The 18,755-nt window shown below is 35.9% G+C and overlaps 1 protein-coding gene across 5 annotated transcripts in view; it reads left to right on the top strand.

Moving 5' to 3' along the window:
• Positions 1 to 18,755, top strand: part of MYO3B (myosin IIIB) — a 220,684-nt gene that overhangs the window by 196,104 nt on the left and 5,825 nt on the right. For all 5 annotated transcript variants that reach the window (XM_033065215.1, XM_033065218.1, XM_033065217.1 and 2 more), the window contains 3 exons: positions 6,092 to 6,198; positions 6,573 to 6,619; positions 7,899 to 8,059. In XM_033065215.1, coding sequence (XP_032921106.1) covers positions 6,092 to 6,198; positions 6,573 to 6,619; positions 7,899 to 8,031 — 287 coding nt within the window. In that variant the 3' untranslated portion in view covers positions 8,032 to 8,059. The remainder of the gene's footprint in view (positions 1 to 6,091; positions 6,199 to 6,572; positions 6,620 to 7,898; positions 8,060 to 18,755) is intronic.

Here is an 18,755-nt window from a genome sequence, read left to right as displayed (position 1 = left end):
ATAACTTCATTATTTCTGAATGAAGCCACATATTACTCCACAGTATGTGTTTAGTGAAGCTACATAGAGCTGTTATCCTGTCCTTGTTTCTGCTTTATAGTTGATAGCATTAAAAGGCAATGTACAAATACCCTGTGGTCTGGGCCAGGTATCTCTTCATGTCTGCTCGTACTGAAGTATGAGCACTTAGCACAGGGATATGCAGGATAGTTCTGGGCTAATGGGATTGAGTATGACAGGCAGATGCAGCAGGAACTCAGTGGGGACTAACTGCTTGAGTACTCACTCTGCTTCCCAGGCACATTTTTCATTTTACTCCCGTTTTGCATTTTACTCCTTTTTTGCACTTGAGGTATGATACAAATCTGTGCAAATGGTGGAGAATCATGGCAGTGGAAAAGGAAGGAAAATACAATTTGTATGAGTATGTACACTTACAGCCAAATAGCATTGTGTGCCTTTTGTAAATCACTTCTTTTAAAAATAAAGCTGAAATAATGAAAATCATGAAGTCTAGTTAGTTTGAAGCAGTTTTTACTGCATAAGTGAATGTTCGGTCAGTCCCATTTAACACTGATATGAGTGGGACCAGAATCATTGGTCCCTTGAGTCCACTCCTTGAGCAGAATTGCATAGCACACAGGAAAATGTAGCTGTTCCTTGAAGTCAACATGCTGTACATAATTATCCACTAGCATCCAGTCCAGGAGGAGGATGTATATTATCACTGTCTGTGAGGTCATTTCTGCATTTGCCTAAGACTTCAAGAAGAAAAGTGAAATTAACTCGCTGCCTTGAAAAATGATTCAAAACTGGAAACTTGAAAACATCAAAATACATATAAATTATCAAAGGAGAACAAAGACACGTTTTTCCACAAAAGTCTTCTCCCCAGGCTATAACAATGCTTTACATAGGCATGATCAATATATCCAGGCTTGAGAACCAAAGTCTTTTGGAATAAATTAGACTGGCAGGAAAAGAAACAAACAAAGAACAAATTAACATGATTTTAAACATTGCTTAAATTTTCATGAATGTAGACCTTGAGATGTTATGATGAGATCCCATGAGTCTGTGCTAATATTTGCTTATAATTAAGGGTTGCACTTTCATGTTTCATCTGATATTATAGATTGGAAATTAGCTACATGCTTACTATTTTTCTTGGTCATAGTGATTTCTCTACTGTATTTGCTTACTCTGTTACTAATATATATGATTCCTTAAATGGCCCCGTTACCTTTCCTTCAACAAACTGCCCCTTCTCGTACTCTAAATCTCCTTGTTTGAGTAATTAGGAAAAAACTACCCTTCCTGTGATACTAGCTTTGTGTTCACCTATAGCAGAAAAGGAGGCAAGACTAACCCCTCCCAAACATGCTGTGGGTAAATGGCTTCAGAAGGAAAATGAGTATACTCAGCTCCACTCTTTAATATGTATTGTGGTGGATGAACTCCCTTCAGCAAGGGAATTGGTAACACTACCCCTTTGGGGCACTGACACATTGGCAAAGAACCTTTGTGTGCATTCCTTGCAAAAAAAGTAAGATGTCAACCAGTGTTTAGACCCCCCCAGGTGAACTGCACCACCCTTAAAACAGCCTGATTCACAAGGTTTTTACAAGTTCCAAATGCAGTTAAGCTGGTTTCTCACCATTTCTATGCAGAATTCAACATATAGGAAAAATTAACAATGCTTGGCAAGATTATCAGCATCAAGAGGTTTTTGAAGCAAGAGTTAAGTCATTAAGAATTTGTGGGGACCCTAACTTCATTTCAGCAGCAAAATCTGATGATTCTGTTCCTCTGACATGGCTGCCCAGTGCCTGGTACCCATGCTTTCAATACTAAGATAATCAGGACAATAAGGACATCTAAGATGAGATCTTCAGTGAATATCAAGTGAAGTCATCTGCCCCATGGGAAGTTATTAGAAAAATACATTTTTGCTGCTGTTTTGAAAGTACTGGTCAGGGCCCAAATCTTAAATGTGAAAGTCTGTTTATCAGTGCTAAAGAGCTATTTGAAGTCCTTTGTTAAATCTTGCTATATGGCAGTTTGTGCATTTCTGGAAGAGCCCTTTGCAGCTTATGGAAAGGATGGATTTTTAAACAGAAAAATCTTCTAAATAAGATAAGAGATAAGAAATGTGCTAATCATCACCAAACCAAGAGATGTCATTTAAAGTGTGAGTATAATGGATATGATGGCTAATTGAAGAAAAATATTTCCATTTCAGCCATAAGAAAACAAAGAAGAAGAATCACATGGAAATTCAGAAACTATATCCCAGAATTTAAAAGACCAATACAGATCATCTGCAGACTGAGAATTCTGATAAAAATCACATTAGAGAAATTCTTGTTAACCTAGATGTGATCTGTACCACATCTTCAATAGTTTTTAACTTATGCTTAAGTCAAAACATGCCTTTCCTAAAAGCTTCTAGTCTCAACCTGAGTTTCCATCATACTTCTAAATATTTTTTCTCCTAATTGATTGCTTTCAGTATGCGCTGTAGCTGTATTTCTGGTCTAAATTTTTCTTCTGCTTCTGACCATTAGTTGGTCTAGACTTTTGTTTTTGAATGTGAAAACACCTCCACCTTCTATATTCAGACCACCTCTTCAGCTTCTTTTGAAAAGAATAAAGTAGAACAGTCTTATATTTCTCACCATGTGGCAGATTTTTCAGAGTTCAAATCGTTCCTGTTTTCAAAGCATTCTTCCCTTTTTTGCATCCACTTTAAAATAATTCTGTACACAACAATAGAACTGTTTTTCTGGTTCTGTTGAGTAGTCTTCTCTTCTTTGCACCCAGTCTATTTCATATTCAGCTGAATTTCTTCAGTTCCCAAGTCTCTCCTGGAGACACTGCTTTCTAACTCTGTAATTCCCAGTTCATAAAAATGTATCTCAAATATTTGACTTCCCATTTACTTGAAAAAAGATATCTTTTTAATCTTTCTGAGCTCTGCAAGTCCTGTTTTTTTGGCTTGAGCTCTTATATATCAAAGAAATTAAAAGGATAGAGGACTGAACAGAAACACCATCACTTTCTTTACTTATGAATACTTTCTACTCCAACAGATTGATCCAGTAGCGAGATTCTATTTGCCTTCACTGTAAGCCGCATCAATTTTGTGGTGTCTTTAGGGAAGCATCCACATGAGCCTGCTCACCCACGTGTCAGCCTCCCTGAGCTCAAGTGAGACGAGGATGCCCAGAACCTCAGCTACCCTATGCTTAGATCGGTTGCCATAGAGCATTTGGCAGAAAGCGACTTGCCTACTCATTGTTATTTCTGCGCTGCAGTAAGGAGTTTATCAAATTGTAACCTAAGGAATTTCTGTGCTCACGGTTACAAGAAAAGGTTTTCTTCCAGACAAAAGGGGGTCAGATCTCTTTCTTAAAAAGTGGTACTAAAGGACAACCTGAAGAAAGTTTATGTGCTCACCCTCTCATTTGTTCTCTAAATTTGTAGCAAACTAAGAAGCCAGAGGCATTTGGCACAATTTCTGTGCAGTATAGACAATACCTTGCTAACGATACTGGTACTGTTACTATTGCTATTAAATTAAAAGTGCCTTTTTCTTATTGGTGGCTTTAAGTTTGTCATCAAAGCAAAATATTTTAGAACAGCACTTAAAATGCCTATTCAACTGCGGAGTGTTGAGCACATGTTAATACCATTTTCTTCAGATATGGTAGTTTATGATAAATGTTACCAGATTTTGTCCTGTTCATGTAGTGTGCAACTGAGACAAATGGGCCGACTGAAAGGGTATTTCCTTTGGCGAACACAAGCTGCAGACCACCCGTAGGATACACAGAAATAATTAAGTGTCAGGATAAAAAGGTAGAGCAAAATATTAGTGACTCAGAATCCTAATGAATAAAAGACATTATAAAACCCCAGCTGAGGTACATGTATCTTTTGAAAAAAATTGTGAAGGCCTCAAGAGCACTTAGGGGAAAGGAAAAGAACTACCTCATCACATTATTGTACCATTTAAAAATTTCTAAATATTTGTGTGCTGTGTCTTTACTTCTGGCAAGCTGCAGAGAGGTGTGTGAAATTATGCAAAACCGTGAGTACCTGAGCTCATATCAGCCTCTTTCTAGAATAAAAAATATTCATAGAGAGGTATTCAAAAACTATATAACTGTAAGAAAAAACTCAGATGGCCTTGTGACTGAAAATATTGCTTGCAAAAATTGCAGACCCTGACATCCTGAGACACAAAGCTCTAAGATCATTTGAGTAATTTTCAAAGAAGAGAGAGGCTAGAATGTAGTTAGGACAGGTCTTCTGCAACATTTTCAGACTTCAGGGAGAATAAAATTGCATTTGCATCCTATCTGAATCATAATGAAAAAAACTTCCAAAGAAAAAGATATTATTTGGGCACCAAATTTTCTCAGAAGTATTTTCTGGTACAGCTTCTGCCTTGTCTGGTTGTTTACAATACAGGCAAGTAACAAAGGTTCTGGCTCAGTCATCACAATCTCTTTAGCAGAAATATAAAGGTTTACTTAACTTGAAAATATGAAGTATTGAAGCATCAGGTATTAAATTAGCAAGCAGCATATTATTTTAGCAGCAGTGTGTTATTTTATTAGTGGATAAATATAACCTTTCTCTATAAAATTTGGTTTGAATTTTAGACCCAGCTCTGCAGTCAGTTCCCTGGTGGTTATTTAACCCACCATCCCTCCCAGGTGTTGTGGTGAAATGGAACAAGTGCTCCTCTCCCACGTAGACATTGCAGTTGCACACTGAGAGGAAATTAGTATTTTTTAAATTTTGTTGTTGAGCAGAAAAAACTGAAAGAGAAAATTTCTCAGAACAGTCAATCTTTTGGCTGAAAAGGCCAAAGTTCAAACATCTCCTCTACCTCGTTCAAATTGCAGGTACAATCTATAAGCCTGAGTGCTTAATAAACCTCCTTTGTAATGTTACCTGTTCCTTAAGGCCAGATCTTGTCAATGGATTTGTGAGATTAGAGCCCTACATCTGCAAAAGCCATATTAACTTCAGTTTGGAAATGTTTAAAGGAACTCATGCTACTTGATCCTTGTGCTGGCCTTTTGTATAGGAGTGAGTTCCTTGTGCAGTATGGAATGCAAACGTATAAGATGTATATTTTTTCTTCGGTGCTGCCAAACCCTGTTTTTATTCATACTGTCACTAAAATAATTTTTAACAGAGAGATATGAGAAAAGTCAAAAGCATTGGGAGAATTATTTGAAAAGTCAATCACCTTTCCTTACCTCCACAGTACCTTGTAATAACTTACTTATCCTGATAATTGTTACCCTGTAATCCAAAGTATGTACCATGGAAAAGGCCTGGTAAAATAGAATATAGCACACCATAATGTCTTTTCTCCATAATACTAAAAAAAAAAAAAAATTTAAAAAATTTTTTAAAAAGCAAAAAACAAACAAAAAACCAACTTAGCAAACCGTTAGTTCTTTTCAGAAACCCTTCTGAAATGCTTCCTTCATCTTTAATTTCTGCTTTCCAGATAACTTTAAGCAACTGTAACTTTACAGCACATACAAATTATATGAAGAAAGTGTAATTCCAAACTGATTCAGTTAATCTGATTAAATAGAGAACTATGTCAAGAAGGTAGCCTTTTTATATAAAGAAAATGTTGATAATAGACTAAGTCTCATCAGTCAAGGGACTTTATTACTGTCTACTGTAGAAAAACTATTTTGTTGCTGCTGAATGATACGTTCCTAGCTAGTCACAATATACCTCATTTCCTGCTTAGATAACAGAAGATATTAAGAAAAAACATGAAAGGGTAAGGAACTGTGTGATATAGATACATGGAAGAATAAAAAATGTTGAAAAGTGAAAATTAAGTTCTGCATCAAAACTTGCATTTGAACTAAGTTTCAAAAGAGAAAGCAACGATTCCCAAGTTTCTGTTTGCTTACTTTGGATAGAACAGACTTGCTAATAAATCCTGGACTAAATAGGACAGAAAAAAGACTGTTTACAGACTAAAATGTGCTAGGACGTTCACAGCACCTGGCACAGCTTAAAACTAAATTGTGTTATCTTACTGTAGGTTCAGAAAACTGTCTTGAACAGAAGCTGAGAACACCTCGTCGACGATGTCAGCAGCCCAAAATGCTGAATAGCCCTGAGGATAACATGTACTATAACCAGTTAAATGTGAGTTCAAAGTGGCAATAAAGCTGTTTTACTGGCTTTGTTTCCAGTTAATAATTCTGTTATTAATACCTGTTTCAGCCCCTCCAGCCCCACCCCCACGTTCTTCTGCTCTCGTCTTGAACATGTGCTTATGCTCTTTATCTGTTGCTTTCATGTCAGGATGTCTGCCTTCACGGTGAATAATTGATGTGGTTTATCAAAGACGAGCAAGATGCATGCTTCATCAGGCTCACTTGAGCCCTTTGATCAAAAAAATTATGCTGTGACTTCTGATATTATCAGCATCTGCTTGCATTCAACACAAAATCACTTTGAATTAAAAATTAACGACTTGCTGCTTTGCTTTGACTGTATGTTCTTGGCCCTCTCCACAGGGAACTCTAGAATATCAAGGGAGCAAGAGGAAGCCAAGAAAACTTGGGTAAATATCTATCTTCTTAGTTCTAAGCAACTGTAAACAGAAGAAGTCCTTTGTGATATTACAGAATATGCAAAACTTTCTAGAGAGGTTTCTAAAAATAAACAATTAACATATTTCTGTGCATTGACATTGGACATTTTCTGCACAAGCAAATGTAAAACTTATATGCACTGCTGTCTGCAGACACTAGAAGTGATTCTTACAAAATATGCTCCCCAGCTCTCTCTGTGAACCATTACTACCCAAAAAATAGCAAGCATTGCTCATATTTTTAAAGTGTGTTTCACACTAGTGAAATGTGCCAGATGAAGGGTGTTAGAACTGAAGGCCTGTGACCTAGAACAGTGCCATAAGCCCTGCCAGCCCCACAGAAGCACACTCACCTCTGTCTTCCTGCAGGAGCACATGCGAGGAGCTGACAGAGAGGCCACTCTGCACAAAGGGGAGTTGTTCCTTCCCTGTTGAACTGAGTCTGTTCTCATTGCTACATGAGCAGTTACATAACACCAGGTATAGGTAGAAGAAACTAGGCTGGCTTCTGTATAACTGCCAAAATATTTCCTTCCCTGATCACGTAGACCAGAGAGAACTCATGGGAGCTTGGTCTTACAGACACATTTAGTCCAAAAATTTACCAGAACCTTCTGTATTTTTTCCTCTGGTTTTTATTAATCTTCTGACTGTAACTGTATGAACAAGAGGTCTTTGAGTCAAGGTTAAAGCCTAAAATTTTGGATATCTGTGAAAGATTTGGTTTTTCTCTCCCTACCCTAGTTTAAAAAAGTTTGTGTTCTGGAACAAAAACACTAACATGAGACTGCAGTGCTCATCATACATCACTGAAAAATGAAAGCCCCTTGATGTCAATAGGGCTTTTCCCAAAAATTGATGATGTGGTATTTGGCTCATATTCACAGCAAACCGTCATCTGAAATATGATACCAAAATCATATCCTACTTGTGTAACATACACAGACAAAAAAAGCCACATTGCTCAAATTAAATGCCCTTTTGATGCGAAAAATTGTTCTATCATTCTGTACACCCAAACTGAAAGAATGATACTGCATTTCCCTGATCCTTAGATCAGAATATAAAATGTAATAGCAGCTGGAATATGTATAAAAGCTGTATCTTTCTCATCAAATCATCCCATCTTTTTTTTTTCCATTCTTATACTAGGGCTTTTCTATTTTACATCCACAGATTAGCTTCTATTTATGAAGATATTGACAGAGTTAAATTTTAATTTAAGGAGTGTTGTTTGTTTGCTTTCAAGCCAAATCAAAGTACTGGATGGAGAGGATGAGTATTACGAATCGTTGTCAGCTGTTGAATCTACCCCTGAAGATGACAGTTTTCTCAGTTCTCCATCTCCTCCTTCAAGAGATGTGTCTTTTGCTCAAAGCTGAACCTCATTCATTCTATTGACTAATACTGGTAAGAGTATTTTCCTACTGATAAGCTCTTCCAGTTAACTTAGTTTATGTGTGTTTATATGGTATATTAAAAATACCATGTTAGCTAGTTACTTTAGTTCACTGATTTAGACCTGGGCTTGCAGCTGTACACTGTCACATTTAGCTGCATTTCTATAAACAATTGCAGTGAAGGGGAGCAGCACTACCTGTATTTGTGGATGTTAACAATGGACGCATTTATTTAGCAGCAAGGTTAGTTTATCCAATTCTGAGCCCTTCTTTCCTGCTTCCCCCTCCCCCGGCTGCTGTTCCCACCCTGTGCCATCCCTTCTGTTGTGCTGGCACAACTGCTGGTAGAGCTGTGTGAAAAGTAAGATCAAGGAACTGAACTAGATTAAAAGAACACTGTATTAAAATTTTAATTTGGGGTCATAGTGAAAACCTTTTGTATTTCATTAGACTGATATTAAACATTGTCCTTTATAACTTTCTCTGCTGTGTATGGCTTTTAACACTAGAAAAATGTACAGAGTACAATAATTTAAAATATGATTGTGTCTCAGTTTACCTTGCAAATAGTTTTCTTATAAAGTATTATTTTACTATAAGTCTAACTCAAGGAATTATTTCAAATATAATAAGTAAAACAGTTTTAAGGCTAGTGTTTCACACACTGCTTCATATAGTCCTTGTGACTGAAACCATTATTGTGATAGTTATTCTTGTTATCCATGCAAATATTTAATTTATTCCTTAAGCTGTATGTCTGGGCTCCAATGACTCCTACATTTCCACAGCCATCATGTATGTAGCAAGGGGGAGAAAAAAGTCACCTGCAAATTTTTCTACTTGCTTATCACTTTCTTTGAAATCCTTAATGAAACAGTATGTGACCTTCTACAGGGTGCTGAGATTCTTTGACAGTTACTGTTTCCATGGCAGAAGCCAACTATTTCACCTTGCTCTTTTATTTCTGGTATAGAAACACAATATTGATCTGTGACCATTCTTTGCTTCTTTTCCAGGCAAGCCCTTGTCAAAAACTTTTGGAAATAAAAAGTTCACATTTACTGCCTTACTTATTTGCTCAAAATTATTCTTTTTTTCTTTTTTGACAAACCATACTGATTTAATCTGACCATTTATTTTACAGACCTAGTTATGAACCTTGGTTTTATCTCTGCTCCAGTAAGTTTAGCCTGATCTGTGCAAATAGATCTTCCTATTGGAGATGCACCTCACACCTGTTCCTTAAGATACCTAATTTCTTACTATCAATGTTCATTGGCATCATCTTTTTGACCACAGGGCAAGGAAAAGGGAGCATGAGAAATGAGACCCAAGTGCGTCACAATATTCCTAAACCAGAATAGGGTTCAAAAGAAGTAAAGCTAATGAATTAGATAGTTCCACAAAAACTTTGTTTCTTCTGACAAACACAGAAATTAAGCAGGGCAGATGAGGGTGAGCAAAGGATTCCAGGAAGAAAAATTCTTCAGTCATTCTTCACCCAAAATGTGAGAGAAGTTTGAAGCTGGAAATTACAATCCTGAAAGACACTGGAGTCTTTCAGTACACTCCTCATTCTAATCTGATGTGCATCTAGATAGGTTTACTTTAAAGGCCCTTAAGAGCCTTTGAAATCTAGGAACTCCTTAAACAACAGAGAATTGGTGAATAGCTGCAGATGAATTAATGGCATTAAAAAATGCAGCGCAAATAGAAATGGAAACTAATATGAATGGATGTGTACAGATCAGCTTCTTTACATTTTGTCAAAATGTAACAAGAATGAGTATATGCTATGATAACTCATCAAAAATTATGTAACTTTTCCTATGCAATGAATAAATTCTCAGTTAATTTGTAACGTATCTGGATGAAAAATAAGATTACTTTTAAACAGTCAAATGACTTGCTCTACTCTTCCATTGGCATAGATCACAGAGAGTTCTAGCAATATTGATGCCTTCTAGTTCCATCCTTCCTTTTTGAAAGCTATTTGGGAAAGTAAAGCTTTGTTATTACTGCAATTCACATCATTTTGCATAGTTAAGGGTTTATCAATTGTGTTAATTAAATGACAGTGAGGTTTCCAGATAGGTATTATGTCACCTGCCTAAAACCAACAGTTTACCTTAGACTGAGTGATACAATACTGAGTAGTTAAGTTCATAAAGAAATAAGGGAAAGTGAAAAATAATATATAATTCAGTGAAGCACTTAAGCCAAAGTCCCATTGAAATCAATAAAATTTTGGCATGTGATTAAGTGCTTTGCTGAATGGGGGCTCCAGTTAACAAGAGCAGCTTCAGAACATTAAAGATAAAGCACAGACAAAATGCAAGAACTCTCTAAGTACATCACTTACATTTCTTCCTTTCTCTTCTTCCAATTGTTAAGCTCTTATCAATCTCAGCCATCAGAAATGGACTTCAAAGAGATTTTAGGCAGTCTTTAATTGCATGGAAAGGGTAGAATACAGTATTTTCCTTGTTATATGCAATGCCACTATCTACATCTGCTATACTTCTTCAAATTAGTTAATGTCACTAATACTTTAATACTGAATTTGCTACTTAAAAGCTGCTGTTGAGTAGTATGTTTTCTTAGCTTCTTTTTTGCTTCTTAGCTAAACACTGTGCATGAAGTCAGTCTGTCTATTTTATTCTTTCCTGACTTACCTCCTTTCCTTGTTTGTTTGCACTTCATCCTCAGCATATGACCCTGTGAGGTGGTTTTCTCTCATCCTGATTTTAGAGCACATGTATGCCTTTTGATTATTAAAAGCCTTGCTGTAGAGCCAGGCAGTCACACTAAGACTGACCAAAGAGTTGAGCTTCTGTTATCATATTGATAGAAGTGTGTGTTTGGGTTGATTGATTTGTCTGTGAAAGGGAGTACAGGAGGTACGTCAGTGTGATGATCCTGGTCAGTGGAAGCATGTCATCAAGAACTGCTTAGATTTTCTCATTTGGCTTTCATAACACTGAAGCATTGTTCTGATTTATTTGCTTTCATGTATATTATCCTGAAATATTGATGTATTTTGCTTAATAGTTCATAACATATTCTGTTCTTAATATTTTATAACAGTAAAGAGTTTAAATCCTGTTAGGAAAAAGAAAATTTCTTAGACAGTGTGTAATATATTAAACAGTTTTCAGCAGATGGAAGAGAAAAGGATGAAACTCAACAAGGGATTTTATTAGATTTCTTCTGTAGACCTTAATGGCAATAGAAACTGGTTCTTGCTAAGGACAATTTCTGCCTTTCAGTTATGGCAGCTTAAAAACTTGTCTCTGTGCCAAAAAAAAAAAAACGGGCAGGGAGCTTTTGGAGATTAGCCCCTTTCATTTGGTAATTTTAAATGTGCTTCTGACTTAAACATTTACATCACTTTAGTAACATAAAGGGACCTTAGAATAGGAGTAAATTGCAGCCATCTTAAATTTGCCCTCAACGTGACCTCCCTCACCCATACACTGTAAGAGTTGTGGAAAGGGCTTTTGTGCACTGAAGGTCTTTTAAGTGGCCCCTATCAGACTATCCAAGGACTTGTTGTTACTTAGAAGCTTATAAAATCTGGCTGTAAATGATGTGAAACTGGGTGCTACTATCTGTTTTACACCATATAAAAATTGATGTGAAAATGAGATTTAAGTCCCAATTTAAACATTTAATCTTTTAAAAAATATAATTGAATGTTTATCCCCTTCTAAGATTTGTAATTATATAGGAGTATTGCTTTTATTTTGTTGTAAAATAGTTAGCAATGAGATAAATAAGTCTACCATACTCTTATTTCCCATTCCTTTTTTCATTGTCTCAAAATAGAAGGAGAATTTGGAGAGACAGCCAAAGTCTGTCATTTTTTAATGTCTTCAACCAGATAAATATAGCGTATACAATTGAAAATAAAGCCATATGGTACAAAAGTATCTTCCTATGAGAAATGGGTAAGCGGTTTCAGTGTACAGATCTCTGCACGAGACATGGCACATACTAAACTTATCCATCCTGTTTTTAACTCTGACAACAAAATGTGAGACGTAATGTCAGTTTTGTTGTTAACACCAGAAATACATTTCGATAACACACCTTGTCTTTTAACAGTATTCACCCTAGGAGGAGTTGTAGCAGAATGCATACTTTACAGAAACTGTTTCTGCTTGACAACAAAGCAGTTCTCCCAAACTGACAAAAGTAGCACAGGATGCTGTGAAAACCAAAGGCTAGGGAGCAGCACTCTGGATCAGAGCTAAAGATTACAGAACTGAGTGAGAGGCTTTGTGTCTCATTTGTGATGGGGACTGGAACAGATGAAGGAGAACATTGACAATTCATAATAATAGAGCACTGTGACTGTTAGGGTGTTGCCTAACTGATGTAATAGATTTGTCAAGAGTTATAGGATATTATTTTGTGTATAAATCCAAGGTCAGCCAGAACAGTAAATGTATGCATTTTGTTATCATGGAACTGTTTATTGTAGTACTCACGCTGTGATGCTAAAGGACATAGGAGCAGATAAGTGAAAAGGGTATCTTGGAGTAATGTTTCCAGAAACCAGATTACATATTATTGATCAGGCCAGTAATAGATAAATCCTTTGCTTTTGTTTAGCAGGCTTATTTTTTAATTAAATTGCAGAGAGATATTATTTTTTCAGTAATTTGACTAGGATTTTATAATATAGTTGGCAAATGGAGATGGCATGTAGGTAGATCAACATGTGCTTTTTTCTGTAAAAGATCCAAGCCTCAGTTTCTGACCCATTACCAGTGAAAATCTCATCTCAATCTGTAAGTGAAGCAATATCACGACAATAAAGACTATCATCCATTGGGCTGGAGTTCAGTGCTGGGAGACAGGCTGGCCTGTCCCAACTATATCCAAAAATTGTTGTGCTACTGATCATGGCAAATCTCTGATGAAGACCTGTCTAAAACTGGAATAGGAGAACTGAGGGCTCCTTGTTGTCTCACTAGTGGAGATGATTGAGGCCAGGACAGGGGTAGCAGAATCTTGAGGTTCTGGTGGAAGTGATCCTCAGAAAGCTGGGTTCTGGAGTACAGCGTCATGGTACAAATGATGAAATGAAGAGGCTACACTGGGGCCTTTAGCAAAGGGAAAGGAATGGATAGGAGGTACTTCTACAAAATTGTGTGACGTGGTTTATTTAGTGATTTTTGGTTTTGCTGCTGCTCCCTGTTATCAGTAATAAATTAACACATTTCCACACCTACAGAGATTAAGTAAATGCTTCTATGACAAAATGGCTCTCACTGAGATCGTGGTCTTTGAAACAGAAACATTTAGTTTTGTAGTGTCTATTACCCCAGGAATGAGATTCAGTTCTTGTTCTGTAGGATTAGTTTGATGGAAGTTTACATCTAAATTCAAAGGTAAGTGCTTACTTAATGCAGACACATACTTTAATTTATTTGATTCGATTGACCTGTTAGAAATGAAGTTTTGAAAGAAAAACAAAATATGAGGCTTCATAAGACTCTAACTGTTGATGACTTTTGTTACAGTATCTGGCATCTTCAACTTAGTACAGATTTACAGCTAAGTTCCAATTGGAAATTGGTATTGATTGATTAGGTTGTTCATTTAACATTCCAGCATACTGCAACAATAATGCAACAGACCATGATAAAATGGGATGTGATCTAACAGGACATGACCGATGGGATGAGAGCAAAATGCTGGGTTTGCTAGTAGTGCTGTGCAGTAGCTCAGATTGGCATCTTGTGTGCTTTGATTGTTCATTTCATTTTGCTGTCATCCTACTGAGTTGAACATTTTAAAAGACAACGGTGTTTTTCCATCTGTAAGTCATGGAAAGACAGATGGATGTGGAGAATCTCCACCTACAGCTCCTTGACTGAATGCCACTGCCCACTTAGTGGTAGAGAAATCCCTTCTGGAAAATTAGAATGTCTTTAAATATATTATATTGTGACATGTTTTTTTTAATACAGGAACTTACAGATATTTTTAGTTCTTTTTAACGAGTACAAGTAAAACAAACTGGTTTTTATCAACATAGCTGCTATATTATAAACACTGCTTCTGTTACACTGAAGTTAATCCCCCAGTCCTGTTACAAGAAACTCATCCTTATTAAAGTAACATTAAGAGCTTCTTTTTATTGATCTACTCCTTTCACTTAATGATAGGAACTTACTGATGTTTTAGTAATAACCTTGCAAGCTTTATCTCATTTTACTTCAATGTGTGTTACAGATAGATGCTATGGAAACTAACTTAGCATAAACATTTTGCAGATGTCTTTAAAGGTTAAGGAAAAAAAGGTTTAGTTGCACTGCATGTTAACAAAGATGGCTGAAAAACTGCAAGATAAAAGAGAGTCTCGAGTATGAACATCAAAGAATTGTTAATGACAAGAAATACCATTAGGGTTAGCATCCCTTTTGTTTCAGCCCCCTCACACCTGCAGTGTGTTGCAGATTCTGTCTTTGTTGGCACATCTGAATTACTTCCATTAGCATTTATAGAAAAGTGGCTGCAAAACAACAGAAACGTACTCCTGGTTTTCTCTGTTGCTCCAAAAAAGTAAGATATTAGGTTCTCTGTGGGTTTCCTTCAAGGTACAGTATCTTATTGTAAAGGAGACTATAGACCCAGGATTCCGTTGATTGCAAATGAGCTAGGTTGAAAGGAGAGGGGAGCTTTTGATACTGCTAGAGAACTAATATAAGCAACTACAAGAAGCACACATAAGAAGCTCAGACATTAGCAATAGCAAAATCAGAGCGTGAAATTCAGATTAGCCCTCCACAGGCTGTGAGAGGGAGGGGGTATTGGAAGACTTGGCATGGCTAAAGGTGTAACCTGTTTCATTTGGCCCCTGAAAATTTTTAACAGATGGTGGGACCAGCTGTCTTTTTCAGCCATTTAATAAACTCTTCGGTGGTAACAGTTTGGAAAGTGGGGGGTTTTGAGTTTTAGGCCAGAGGAAAAAATAAAGAAATCTGTCCCGATTGTCTTTGCCAAATAGAGAAGTCTGGAAACATTATGGAAAGTTAAAGTGAAAAATCTAATTGATGATACTGTCCTGATTATACATTTCAACAGAAGAGAAAGAAGAACTGCCTGTGCCCAAGTGGACCAGGGCATTTAAAAAATGCCTATTATATTGTTATCTTTATCTGTCATTTTAATTTCAGCTCTTGCAAAGAGGCACATAATGAGAAATTTTAAATGAACTGTAGAATGAGAAACTGTCTTACTTTTTGAGACATGATACTATGTTAAAGAACAGGCATGGTGATTCATATTAGAGACAAAAAATACCTTTTGGATAAGATTAGGTTTACACAGTGTGCCTAGGTGAGTACAATAATCACTTAAGTTGTATAACACGGTGTTATAAAATGACGATAAGCAGCTTTTTGAGAAACATACTATGTTGAACCTCTAATAAAAGCCTTAGTGATATGTGGGATTTTATTTGAGAGTTTACAAAAAAAAAAAAAAAAAAAAAAAAAAACAGTGCAACTGTATTTTTTCACTTAAATTAATTTTTTAATTAACATTTCCAACACAACACTTAAATGGCAACTCTCAGTTATATGAGATGTTTTATTTAAAAAGCATGTCTAGTGTCTTTGAACAGAACAGTTCTTTTTTGCACATTTACATGCTACCCAGCTGAGCAGCCTACCCTTCCATTTGACAAGGGCTTTGTTCTGCCTACAGGCCTATTATAAGCCCTAGATTGTTTGCCCTTAATAAATTGCAACAATAAGACAGAAACCTCTTTCAGGTTAAGAGAAATAAAACATGTTGCCTACATAGCAAAGCATATGAAGTTTAATAATGACAACAGAAACATATCTACTAAATCTCATTTGCTTTGCTCCCAGATCACTACAGTTAAGATAGTACAAAAAGGTTAGCATCTTTCCATGCATCAAACAAAAGATTAAAAAACAAGACTGGGACAAAACAACTCAAGCTATGGAATATTTTTTTCTTCACAATATAAAATCATACTGAATGCTATGTAAAGAGACTAGTGGGAGCTAAACAGAAAGAAATAAGAACATGATTAAATGTAGGGCAAAAAATGGTTTTAACTGAAACAAAGCATGATTTCATATTATCAAGAGGAAGAAGAGAGTGCAAATTATTTAAACTGAAGAATTTGTACTACTCTCCAATGCATTGGTGTGTGTCTGTGTTTCACTGGAGGGCCTGAAAGGCACACACAAACAAAGCCCTACCAATTTTGCTTTTATAACAGCTAATGAGCATTCTTCTGTGGCTCAAGTATTGCTGGAGAACTTGCAATCTTCAACAAAATTGTTAAGCCCTGTTTCTGAGGCCCCATTGGTAACATTCAGCTGTCAGCTGTGTTGTGTTTGCTGAGACTGTTAGGGATGGCTACCTTTGTTGAACCTAGATCTGCATGTTTTTTACACTTAAGCTGGAAATCCCAATGGTTTTTAGACTATGTCTGCAAATTATGGAGAAAATATAGGAGGCAAAAAGGACAACATTCTGGACTCCCTGTGCAACAGTACAGTCGAAGGTGAGCATACCTGTTATTAAACCAGTAGGTTTAAACAAGTTGAAAGAGATTTCTCTGTTAGAAACTCATTAGTTACTCAATACAGTCCTTTCAGAAAGAAGTTCTAGTCACTGTTCCATTTATAGCTTTCTTTTTAAAACTCTTTTTTAAATTTACACATGGAAGTTTTGAGAATGTAAGTATTTCTTTCCTTTGATTCTAAGAGAAGTACATACACAGTACTTGAAAATGTTGCTGACAGGCTAGAAGTGATACAAACTTTCAAAGGAAATAGTGTTTATGACAGGTATTGATTCAACTGCATTAAAGGCTACTTTACTTTCTTTTAAGGTATTTTTGAGCTATGGGCAATACTCTGAGGACTATTAGGTATTTTCTTGGGAAATGTCAGTATTTCCTACTCAAATTTCTGTTGCTATTTCTGCTCAATCACAACATGCAGGAAACATGGTCGTGGTTTTTCTCTCCTTTCTCTTCTTTCTTCCTTTGTGTTAAAAGAATTAGAGACAGATTCTTCATTGTCTCTGCCACAGTGCAGTGATAAGATGCCAGCTTCACTGCCTCTTCCAACTGCTGCATGGCACCAAATGGAGAGCACATTATTTGTTATTTCTGAGAGGGCAAGGTTTACTTGTTTCACCCTCTGGCTTCTTATAGTGCTAATCTCTGTTGTATCCAATTTCTGGGTGACACTTGGAAGAAGACATTCAAAGGATGGACTTGAAGAGAGGGGTATTAATGGTCTTTCATAAGGGAATTAATGGGCTTGGGAACAATTGAGTAGAAAACTTTTATGAGAGAGACTTAGAAGAAAAAAAATGCATGAACCATTAGGTTTCATGGTAGAGGCAACCTTTAGTAAATTTTGAAGATTTCTCTCATCATATACTATAATAAAGCATTAAATCATTTTGCAGAGTGTCTTAAAATGTATGCAATAACTATAGTAGAAAACCACTTTAAGATGCTTTGGAAGCTTCTTGAGAAGTCCAGTGATACAGTTACTGCAACTACAAATAGGTTTGTTTAGAACAAAATCACAAATGGACTGATAATTTGAATTATAAAAGTAAAGGCAAATAAAATGTTCCAGGTATAAACTTACTACCTTTACTGCAATGGAAAATTGCTGTAATACTGCAATCTCTATCTTGAGATCTGGTTCATCTTTCAAAGATCAGAAAAAAAAAAAATCTTCAATTTTTGATGGTTCATAGTAAAACATTTTTTTCCAAGGCCTGCAGTACTTCATCAGTTTCAGGTTTCTAAAGGATTATCTTGTCATTATCTAATCTTTATCATTATCTTATATCTTACTGTAGGCTTTGAAAAAGTCTTTTCTGTCATAAGTTTACAGAAAATATCAGCACAAGAAAAAAAATCTGTAATTATTAATTTTCAAAAATAGTAATTGTTCAGTATACTAGAAATTTAGCAGCTTTAACTTCAAAAAGATAGACTACCAAGCAGGTGATAAAAATCATAAGTAGGTGATTATAGATATATCTGTTATATATATTAATATATAGAGAGAGATGGAGATATAGATATTATCAGCAAGTGTTTCTCCAGGTGTCTTTCTATAAATATTCTACTAGATGGTGTGATGGAAATACATTTTCTTTGATTTATCCATCATTTTTATAAGTATATTGAAGCAAAAATAGCGGTGATCCTTCATCTGAGGAGATTGTTTTCATTCTTTTCTTCATTGTGAGCATGATGTAGTCTAAAAATAACTTACTTTTCTCCTTTTACTGGGATTCATTACATTGCAAGAAATTATGTGCTTCTTTAGACAAACTGCACAGACATGGATATTGCAAACGTATTTTTCTCCTTCAAATTAAACAGAGCAAGAGATATCAGAAAAATACCCAAAGATCAAAATGTATCAGTTCGATTTTTCCAGATCAATCTTTTTAAAACCCTTGCTTCTCTCAAATATCTAAATATAGTTACTGTTATTTTCTCAGTGTGTAAAGATGTTTACAGCCCATTTACAATTAAATACATAATCTATCCATTCAGCCAGACTAAACCTGGGTACTTTCATTAAAATCACTCTGGTTTTAGTTTTGACAAAATAATTAATCAGTAGCTGGAAAATTGTGTTTACCAATAGCTCACATACACTCTTGAGAGGCAG

The sequence above is a fragment of the Catharus ustulatus genome, chromosome 7, assembly GCF_009819885.2.
Source record: "Catharus ustulatus isolate bCatUst1 chromosome 7, bCatUst1.pri.v2, whole genome shotgun sequence".
NCBI lineage: Eukaryota > Metazoa > Chordata > Aves > Passeriformes > Turdidae > Catharus > Catharus ustulatus.
The sequence above is the reverse complement of the archived record's forward strand: the minus strand, read 5'-3'. Positions and strand labels throughout refer to the sequence as shown.